The sequence below is a fragment of the Salmo salar genome, chromosome ssa19, assembly GCF_905237065.1.
Source record: "Salmo salar chromosome ssa19, Ssal_v3.1, whole genome shotgun sequence".
Lineage (NCBI taxonomy): Eukaryota > Metazoa > Chordata > Actinopteri > Salmoniformes > Salmonidae > Salmo > Salmo salar.
Genome location: NC_059460.1, coordinates 25,359,598 through 25,371,251, shown reverse-complemented (window position 1 = coordinate 25,371,251; position 11,654 = coordinate 25,359,598). Strand labels below are relative to the sequence as shown.

Genomic DNA, 11,654 nt, shown 5'->3' with positions numbered 1-11,654 from the left:
CGGGCATTATCACTTAAGAAGGCCTATGTTGTTGTTGTTTTGGTCCTGTATGATGGTGATGAATACAGATTTCCCCCTTAGAGCTTAATAATTGGTAACACTTTATTTCAATAGTGCCAAATAGATGGTTTGTAGATGTTTAGTAGGTGTTCAACTAATTGTCAATATTTCAACTAACTATCCACTAACCCTAACCTTAACCCTGCTATCTCTAACCCTAAACCTAGCCATAACTGGAGCAAGCTGTTGTATATCAGTTGCATTTGGTAGTTTGAGGATCTGTAGATCATCTTGATGGGACTATCCAAATAAAGTGTAACCTAATAAGGTTTATTCAGTTCAATTCATGTCCTTTGTGACCTCCAGTACTATTGATAAATAATGTATATTTTAAGTGAAAAAAATCTTATGAAAGACAGCATTATGATTTCAAAACAGTTTTCATTAAGGTTAGAACAACCTCATCTCAAAAATCTCCTGTCAGCAACTTTTTTCTTTGACTTCCCCTAAATGACACAGGATGAGAGTGGGCACTGACAGGGGCAGGTTTTGGAAGGGGAACTCTATGGTCTATATAAACACATGGGCGACATTCACTTGACATCTGTTGGCGTGACTCTTCCTCCAACTGCATCTCTACCTGAGATTTTGAAGGTGAGTAGGAATTCTCTTCTTAATATTTTGTGGGTCGGTTTCCTGGACACAGATTAAGTCTAGTTCTGGACAAAAATATATGTCAAAGGAAATTCCCCATTAAGCATGCTTTTTAGTCAAGGACTATGCTTATTCGTTGTCAGGGAAACGGGCCCTATTTTGTGACTGAAATGTGCTTGTAAATCTAATTTGCGACCAAAGATGCATGGCTGGATATATCAATATTTGCCATTCACGATATTGACATGCTGTGTTCAAGCTCTCCATTTCCTTAACAGTTCCTTAACACTTTACATAAAGTTTTATGTTACAAAGGATGTATAAAGGATTCATAAAGAGCTTATAAATGATTAAGCCTTTTTTAACGATCTAACAATGTTTAATAAATATAGCAAACAGTTAAAGCACATTTATTTATTTCCTGAATACTGAGCCTATGCCTCTCTGGCTGGCAATAATAACATTAAAATCAGTATCACTGCAGGCTGGATTGGAACGAAGACACGGAACTTCACATGTTCCGTTCACACTATGTTAAGTGCTGGTTTTCTTAAACCGATACTACAGTATCAGAAGATTACGTGCACCTGCATGCTAAAATAAACTTGATTGCAACGAAAAACCCACATGAATAAACCAGTGATTTAGCTGATCTTACGTTGATACCAGACAGCTGCAACGTTCCTTGTCTATGCTCTCTATTCCCGCCTCCAATGAAATATCAACCTATCAGAAGCATCGAAAACCGTAAGGCTGATGAACGTCAAATACTTATTATAAGAATATAGGAGTAGTAGGACTATACTTTATTCAAACATTTCATCTTAAATGGCAAAATAATATATGTGTTCCATTTGAAATAACTTTATTAGCCTATATTTTCATTTGAGAAAAATTGTAGATTATATAACTCATCACTATTACTTGATTTAGTTACACATTTCAAATGTTTAAAGTGCAGGCATATTTCCCCCGTCTTAATAAGAAACTACTGTACTTTTTAAAGACAAACTGTAATTAATGGATTAGATAACTTGGAAATGACATGTGGGGTAAATTACCACAGTAAATGTACCATGGTAAATGAGGAAAAACATTATTTGAGTTGTATGGAACAATTGTCAAATAGATAAATCGCCCTTAGCCTGTTAAAAAAATAGGATTCATTTGTTTTGATGATAGTACTCACCAGAGGACTAAATAGTCTTGAAAAATGTTGCCATTTTTGTGAGTTGCCCACAACACGCTCATCCAACATATCACTACTTTACTCAACAATTATCAACATTTTTCTCTCTAAATTATAGATCTAACTTCATTGGAATATATATAGAACTTAATTTTTATTTTTTAACAATTTGATCAACTTACCACAAAATCATTCTGTTGAAATATCTCAAAAACATGTTGTTGTTATTGAGCAAGAGCAGTTGCAGCCAGGGAAGGTGTTGAGTAAATAATATGGTGACATCTGACACCGAAATAAGTTGGTGGTCTTAATTTTAGGGGGGGGGACTGTCCTCCCACTACAACTTGTGAAAATTTACAGTTTATTAGGCTACAGATGAAATAAATTATGATCTTGCTGTTGTGTCCATAATAATCTCATCATGTAGGCTTTACCCGCACTGTATCTACAAGCTGTTGACTAGAACACACGTGCCAAGGCCAGAGTGGGCACATTTGCTATATAAGGCAACATTTTTCATGACAAAACCAACAGTAGAGTTGAAAATGTGATAAATGGGAATTTAAGCCCTCAAGTAATTTTTTTTTGTACACTACATCAGCATGCTAAGTCTTTTATCTGCAACACGTCAATTTGATGGAAATATACCATGTGGGAAATTGCGCATATGGATTTTATGCGGATTTTAGAATATTCCTATGAAAATCTGTTACCAATTGGATGGAAACCTAGCTGTTGATAACAATCAAATCAGTGATGTATCATGTTAGCTCATGAATATTGATGTGCTTGTACCAGTGGTTCCAGATTATTGTCCATCCTGAAATATTTCAATGTGTTTTGACAAATTCTTGTGTATATATATATATTGTTTTTTCCATGACTTATGCCATGTTAATATGATATCTAAATATGAGAGTGACTAACACAATCAATGGGGGCCCCCTAGAGGTCAGGTACTCTGGGCACAGCCTGGTCGGTAATTTGGCCAGGATAACTACAAATTTACCTAGCAGTAGACTAATATACCAATCTAAAACATTTTAACTGACATGGGTTAATTGATGCACTACCAAGTTTTGAAATTGCACCTTGTGAATTCTGCTATTCTAACTCTCAACAGTAAAGTTCCTGTGAGTAAGCACTTCACTGTTAGTCTACACCTGTTGTTTACGAAGCATGGGACGAATAAAATTCGATTTGATTTGTAGTTGAGATCCCGACTGATTTTCGATTTGTTAATTTCGAAAACATTTCAGAGGTCCTGGGTGCGGCCCTGGTTGCAATATGTTATGCAGTTATCATAGATACAAGCATTTTCTGCTTGTAAATACAGTACATATCTCCTTGACCACTTTTTTTTATCTACAGAACAGCGAAAACGGTTGACCCCTGCTTTCAACATGTCTTCCTCTGCACACTGTTCCGGGTCCAAGTTCCTTGGGCGCCTGAAAAGCCCCATCTGTAGCTCCAATGCTGAGCAAGATGACCACCAACTTCCCAAGTTTGAGCACTTTGGGGAGGCTGTGGAAATTCCCCATGGCCCCTCCAGTGATGGTACAAGATAAATAGAATAAGTGTTGGGAGTATGTGTTTGTGTGTGCGTGCGTGTGTGCAAGTGTGCGAGAGAGAAAAAAAAGAGAGAGAACTAGGTTCATTCTCTGTAGTCAGTAAGTAAGTAATTCATCATACACAAAAAAATGTGCATCACCATTTCTTACCCCAGTCCTTGGCAAACTATGATAAATGAGATCAACACACATTACACAGCAAATTCTTCAGTGTTAAAAAAAAGAGTAATTAACACTAAGAGTGTTAAATCAACACTGATACCAGAGTCTGTGGATCCATACTGACACCGAAAAGTGTTAAATTAAGAAACTGCTTAGTGTAAAGTCTTATTCAAATATTTCCCAGAGTGCCTTGCCTTCCGAGTAAACTGTAGAGTTACCACCCATGACAGCATTTTTAATTTTTTATTTAACCTTTATTTAACTAGGCAAGTCAGTTAAGAACAAATTCTTATTTACAATGACAGCCTACTCCCACCCAACCCTAACCTGGACGACGCTGGGCCAATTGTGCGCCGCCCTATGGGATTCCCAATCATGGCCAGTTGTGATACAGCCTGGAATCAAACCAGGGTCTGTAGTGATGCCTCTAGCACTGAGATGCAGCACCACTCGGGAGGCAGATAGATGTTTAGTGACAGATAGATGGTTGTTGCATTCATCCACCAAGTGAGATCCTAAGCAAATATTTTACGATAACTATATATATATATATATATATATAAGCAATACAATACCATTATGTATTTCAAAAGGCTTTATTTTGAGCGCCTAGTTTAATCCTAATACAGGGCCCCGAAACTCATAACCATGCACATCATTATCATATTTGCCAGCATGCTCTATTGCAGGTAGACATTTTTAATTGTTTGTTTCAGAATCTATGTTTGTGCATGATTGATTGATTAATTCATTAATCTTATGCTACTGAAATATAAATTACAAACATTTTCTAAAGTAATCCAATATGTTACTTGGAATTATTGCACCCATTACTGAAATGGTTGTTCCATTTTAGATGGTTTAGGTAGTCTTTTAAAAATGTCTTGTCAATTCTTCATGTCATTCTGAATACTGGTTGCAGATGATACACATTTGAAGAGTTGGATAACCACACACTGTCTGAATTCCAGTAGGAATTACACATAACCTTATAAATTAGCATAATGTGACTTGCATATCTGATATGGCCAGTAAACTAGTGATGTTACGTTTGATACTGGCGCTCCGGAGCATGCGTCGAAATCGCAAAACAGTTACCTTAGAAGCAGTTTGCCGATGCCTGTATCATTTTAGCAGAAAAATGTGATCAATGACGTCTGAAGCTTTGTTTTGTCGAACAACCACCTGACATGGCTACAGTGAGCATGCGCTACTGCGCCACTAGCCTACACTGTGTTGATGAAAGCATCTAGTAATGAACGTATTTTTGACACAATTGGCTGGAAAGCCTCAATGCTTCAAGAAGCTTTGTTTCCCCATCACTACTGTAAACCATGAGTTTCAGATTTAGATTTGTTCCTAAAGGGGTACAAACACTTGTCGCTGTAGTGGTACACTGTAAAGTCATCCTTTGTACCACCTTTAGTTAAAACTGCATTATTGTATCCCAGTCCATACCTCAGGCCACACCAGGCCTGCAAGTAGGTTTTCAAAATTAGTTTTTGAAGGATTTGGGATTTTCTGTTTCCAGGAAACTTCCAACCAGGGTTTCTGGAAAACCTGGGAGTTTTGGGAAAGTTACCAGAATTTTGCAACCCTTCCTGAAAGTCACATTATGCTGGCTAGCAAAGTGATGTATAAGCAACAGTTAGATCTTTTTATTCACCTACAACCTACATTTAGAATGAGTGCCAGATTTAGGAACATTGTGTGGAGGCTGCCTAAAACATTTAAACTGCAACAAACATTTCTGTAACGAGTGCAAAGAAAATCAAATTAATCGTTATGATTAGTTTAGAAAACTGTATGCTATTTATCTTTAGCATAAGATTAATCAATTAATCAATGAACATGCACAAATGTAGATATTAAAACAAACAATAAAAAAAAATCTACCTGCAATAGAGGATGCTGGGAAATTATTGATGACTTCCCAAACTCAGTCCTAGGGAGCCCAAGGGGTGCACGTTTAGTTATTTGCCTTAGCACTACCCAGCTGATTCAAATAATGAATCATCATCATCATCATGCTTTGATTATTTGAATCATGTGTGGTGCTGAGGCAAAAACCAAAACGTGCACCCCTTGAGGTCCCTAGGACCGAGTTTGGGAAATGCTGCCATAGCGTTTGCGCAAGGTAGTCTTTTTGTCTTCTACCGAAACTAATACCAAACCAATCAGGTGGTTGTTCGACAAAACAAAGCTGTGGACTTCATTAATCATATGCTTCTGATAAAGTGACAGACGGCACACTGCTTCGAAGTAAACTGCTTAGCGATTTTGACACTTGCCTCTGAGCTTCGGTATCAAACGTAACATCAATAGCTTTATTAGGGTAAAACTAAGCCCTCAAAAAGGTGCTAAGTAGAACCATACAGGGTTCTTCGATTTGTCCCCATCGGGTGACCCTTTTTTGTGCTGGATTGAATACGTTGTAGAGGGTTCTATCTAGAACTTCAAAGAACCCCCCGTAGATGGTTCTACCTTGAACCCTCTATGAAGGGTTCTACCAATAACCATTTTATCATGTAAAGGTTCTTCCTAATACCGTCTTCCTCAATCACCTAAACTGGAACAACCATCTCAGTAACGGGTGAAATACATCCAATTACTACCAGATTGGATTAGTTTAGAAAACTGTATGTAATTTATTTTTGTGTAGCATAAAATGTATCAGCCAATCAACGTGTATGCAATAACACTTTATAGTAAAACAAACAATTTTGAAAATATTCCTGCAAATGAGCATGCTGGTTAATATCATATATGGTTCAATGTAGAATCCTTCTGGCCTTCCAAAGAACCCTTCCTTCCAAAAACTTTTCTTAGGATGTTAAAGGGTCTTGGTAGAACCCTATCCCTCCGCAAAGAACCCTTTTAGAACCCTTTCTTCTACGTGTAGGACATAAATTGGATGGATGCAACAATCATGTCTCTGTCACTAACAAATACAGTCATGGGTGTTAAATCTACAATTTACGTGAAAAGCAAGGCTGTCTGGAAAATGTTTGAATAAGGCTTTACACTAAGCAGTGTATTAATTTAACACTGTTCTGGTGTCTATACGTCCACAGACTCAACTGTTTCAGTTTTGATTGAACACTCAGTGTTAATTTCTTCTTTTTTTACCACTGGAGAATTTGCTGTATAGGCCCACAGGTTTGTGGTGTGCCAACTCTGCTCGGCCGAGGTGGTCCCATTTTGACTTCACACTCAGACCTGACACCCTGAAAAGCACCCTTTTTACCCAACAAATTTAATCCAAAAAATTTAACATTTGTTACCTGGTTATTTAAACATCATTATTTAGCTTGTAATCTCCTTATTTGCAGCCACCCTGGAATGTGTGAGAGTGGACATGATGCAAAATGAGAACAAGAGCGACCACCACTGTCACTTGTACGAAGGCAAAAACAACATTCTCATCGTCCGTAGGGCTCAAGAGTTTCAGATGACCCTCCAGTTCAACCAGCCCGTAAATCCCAGTGACAAATTCCAGATTGAGTTTTACATTGGTAAGAAGATTTTACATATTTCCACCAATGTACTGTAAATTCCTTTTAGCTGGATAAAATGAAATTACATGCATTGCTTGACTTCACTTACGGTGATATATGAAAAACAGTATTCACCATTTGGTAATAGTTTTAATGGGAGGGGTTGGTGTGATAGAGGCGAAGTTGCATCTCAATACTAAAATTCTTCCTCTCCATGTCTCCTCTCTGTCATCTGTGTTTAGCCTCTGTAGCCAATCAGAAACACTAATTAATAAAAGTGCCAAGTTGAAAGAAAAACAGATTATTGACATATTCCCATCTAAACAGCTGTAACATCTGTTGATAGTAACCTTGGGGTGCCTCCCGATTCTCCAGACTTCTCCCCAAGTGTGCACTTGCACTTGCACACTTCCCATCATGGATTTAGGGAGTTTCCGCTATTGTTGAATCCATGAAAGAGAGTGTGCAAGTGCACACTTCGGAAGAAGGGTGTAGAATAGGGATGTGTCCAGGGTCTCTTTCACACATTATACTGAATGCTTACATCATACTCACAGGGGAATTGATCAAAAGAGTTGCCGCTCTATGTGCTCGATTCAGTCCATATTGCGGAAGTTCCGCGGTATAGCGTGATTGAAATTTAATGGTAATTTCTGATTGAGATGGCAACGTATACTGTGAATGCAGTCTACACAAATGCAGGAACATTGCCTTTAAATTTAAATCATATTATACCACGGATCATCCGCGATACGGATTGTATCGAGCCCTAGGCCCTTTAGTTTCAGCTACAAAACTGCAATATGTCAACTAAGTACAAACAAAAAGAGAACGACAGCAAAATTACTGCTTAAGAAGTATGACACCATTTTTTTAAATCTTCAAACGACTTACCTTTCACTTATGCCTTGAAAAGGCTTTTATGCTCAATATATTTTTTATCTCCCCGAATGTGGTGTTATCCTCTTACATCTGCTGTGAAATTCTTAGTTTACTGTGTTCAAAAGGTTTTGAGAATAGGGCATAAAAAAACTAAGCAGAGAGCACAATATTACACAAAATATCCTTTAGCCTACATCTATTGTATTTGAGAGAGTGGTTGCGTGGTAATTGTGAGGCACTTCTAAAATAATGGTGCAAATGGACATGCATCATCCTTGTTGAAATTATGAAAGTGTTCTGAAGATACAGTATGTGAATTGAAATATGTGCAGCTACAACAGCGTACTACTAGTACCCCAGTAATCCATCTGCAGTTAATGGTTTGCAGTCGTGTAAAGTAACTAAGTAAAAAATACTTTGAAGTACTACTTAAGTACTTTTTTTTTCGAGTAGCGGTTCTTTACTATTTATGTTTTTGACATCTTTTTACTTTTACTCCACTACATTCCTAAAGAAAATAAGTACTTTTTACTCCATATATTTTCCCTGACAGCCAAAATTACTCGTTACATTTCGAATGCTCAGGCGGGACAGAAATATGGTCAATTTCACACACCTATCAATGTAACTTGTTGTCATCCCTACTGCCTCGAATCTGATGGACTCACTAAACACAAATACTGCATTTGTACATGATGTGTGAGAGCTGGAGGTGTGCCCCTAGTTGTCCATAGATTTTTTTTTAACTAGAAAATCCTGACTTCTAGTTTGTTTAATGGAAGGAATTTGATGTAAAGCATTTATTTTTACCCAAGTATGACAATTGAGTACTTTTTCCACTACTGATGGTTTGTTGCATTCCATATCACCTTTATTGCAGTCGCGCTGCACAGACTCCCGCCAAAAGTATCTTCTGTAATGTTGTGATATTGAGCAGACCTTGACTTGTGTTGGTTGATGTGTTGTTAACGCAACAGTTTTTTTGGTAGCACTTTATTTTACAGTACAGAAAATTACCAGGTATTTATAAAATAAATGTCATGGTAACACAGTAATTGCACAGTAATAACTTATGATTTACATGCTTTGTTTCTTCAATACTCATTTAAACAGTAGCTACTTGGTACCATTTGTTACCAACTGAGGTTAATTATTTGTAGAATGTACCAGAAAATATTGATTGTTACCACATAACGTCATATTGAATACTAAGCTAGTACCATTGGAAACATGAGTGTCTACATGTGTTGATGTTCCCCTGTCATGTCACCGTCTCCCTCAGGTATTGATACCAACGTGTTCAATGGCACAAAGATCATCGTCGCCTTTGACGGCTCACAAACTGGGAATTGGACCGGCCGCATGATACAGGAACAAGGGGATGAGTGCGTGGTGGGCATCACCCCTTCTGCGGATGCCATCATCGGAAAGTACTACACGAACGTGGCGGTCATCAGTGACATTGGAATCTCAAGGACACAAAAGGACTCTGGAACAGACTTCTACCTGCTGTTCAACGCCTGGGCGTCCAGTGAGTGGAATCTTTGTGGATTTTTGTTTGTCTTCTGAGGACTGCTTAAGATAAGATAAAACATATGCATTATACACCCCTTATGGGGAAAAACTAATGATTTCACATGTGGAAAATCACATGAATTAACTTGTGACATTCAATGTTAAATCATGTGAAATTGTGTTTTTGGAACACTTAACGTGATGATATTTCACATGAAGTTTCACATGTGGATTTTTACGTGATCCCATAACCTTTCACATGTGGATTCAAATTTTCAAGTTAATATTTTACACGAGATTTCACAGGTGATGCCTCTGCAAACAGAAATGTGTCATTAGGATGAATACACAAACAGTGCTTTTAACATACCATGTAAATAATTGACACTTTCACATATATGATTACATTGTGTATGTTTATACGGTAATTATTATTCAACATATCCTCACCTGGGATATGAACTCGCAACCTCTTAGTTGAAGGCATTCTAATATTCCTGCTACGCCACCACGTCTGTGTCAATGGCTGATTTAACCTGTATTCCAACAATTTGGACTTAAGTAAATGAAATCTCACTTTTGTTAAATATACACTCAAGATAAAATATATTTACAATAATAATATGCCCCACCAACATAAGACAACTACACAGAAAACCCCTCACATCATCAATAATCAGAGAATATGTAATCAGAGATGTATTATAGGTAATGAAAGTGTAGAGGAACGCTACAGTAAAGACTTTGCAGCGCAGCAGATTGATCAGCGTACCCCAAATCCATTGGTTGTGAGTTGAAATCCCAGGTGGGGTCATATTGAAAAGTCAGTACTAAGTGATCATGTCAAATGGAATCATATTATCATTGATTAGTGTAAAAAGTATTTATTTTAGCTGAACATCGTAACATGAAACCCCCATATCGTTTCATTGCCCTATTATATTTTACGTGTGAAATCACATTTTTCACGTGAGGAAAAAAAAATGTCACATGTTGAGCTGAAATTTTCACATGTAAAAAAAAAGACACCATATGTGAAATTGAAAATGAAAACACTGCACCACCTAGAGTTCACATTAACACCGCTTTTTCACGTGTGGAAAATAAAAACATTTCACGTCACCTGAATTGAAGATTCTAACTCTCACATGTGGAATTGCATTTCTTACATGTAAACAACTTTCACTTGAAAATAAAATTAGCATTTTCGCATGTTGAAATTTGCATCACCATGTTGTTACATTTATTTCATTCATATATATACATATATATATCATGATATAATGTTTTCATATATGTAGTTTGTCATCACATGTTGCTTTTACATGTGACCACAAGTTATCACATTAACTTAACATAAGATCACATGCAATCACATGAGAAACACATGTTATCAAGTGTAATTCATGTTGGTTTTTCTGTAAGGGACATCATTAAAATGAACACTGACTAAATAAGTGTCAGACAGCTATGGGACTGCCGTTTGGAGGATTCGGAGAGTGTTACATCGGCTACTGTATATAAAAGCTAAGGCTTGGACACAAGCATTAAATGATAAACATAAATTCTCATCCTAACATTCGTCCCACTCCCACTGAGAAATGTTGTTTCATAAATTGAAAAAAAATACACTATACTTGTTTAGGAACAAAACATTTGGGGAACAATTCAATGTTTCATTCATTGATTCATGATAAAATCTGACAGTCATGAGATACTGTAGCCTACATGAAAAGCATGTTTTGATTACCAAAAGAAAAACATGGAGTTACTTTTCTTTTGTTAAAGCTCCACAGTTAAATGCAAAATTATATTGACAAAATACAAAATGTCAATAGTCGATACACCAGTGTAAATTAACATTCAGTCAATATTTACTCTTTTAATTTTTTTTCTTCACCAAACCATCAAAATCCACGAGGATCAGGCGCGGTCTACAGTCATATGGGAAACGCATCACCAAGGCCTCCTTCGGTTTCACATTCATTCAAAAGTCACTCACACAAACAGTAGCCGGTAGCATAGTTCTCCCAATCAGCTCCATCCATCCCATATGGATAACCAGCCGGTCGGAGAGCAGAGTTCTCCCACTCGAGCGTGCCTCCATGCAGCCAAGTAGTTAGAATTGTTGTCGCATCCAAGTTGTAGAATCCACCGCTTGAAACCGTCCAGAATGGCGGGAGA

The 11,654-nt window shown here is 37.2% G+C and overlaps 1 protein-coding gene across 1 annotated transcript in view; it reads left to right on the top strand.

The window, feature by feature from the left end:
* The first annotated feature begins 590 nt into the window (after positions 1–590).
* Positions 591–11,654, top strand: part of LOC106578593 (coagulation factor XIII A chain-like) — a 31,801-nt gene continuing 20,737 nt past the window's right edge. Inside the window, exons 1-4 of the mRNA XM_045702159.1 lie at positions 591–654; positions 3,215–3,400; positions 6,909–7,091; positions 9,238–9,486. Of these exons, the coding sequence (XP_045558115.1) occupies positions 3,247–3,400; positions 6,909–7,091; positions 9,238–9,486 (586 nt within the window). The 5' untranslated portion in view covers positions 591–654; positions 3,215–3,246. The remainder of the gene's footprint in view (positions 655–3,214; positions 3,401–6,908; positions 7,092–9,237; positions 9,487–11,654) is intronic.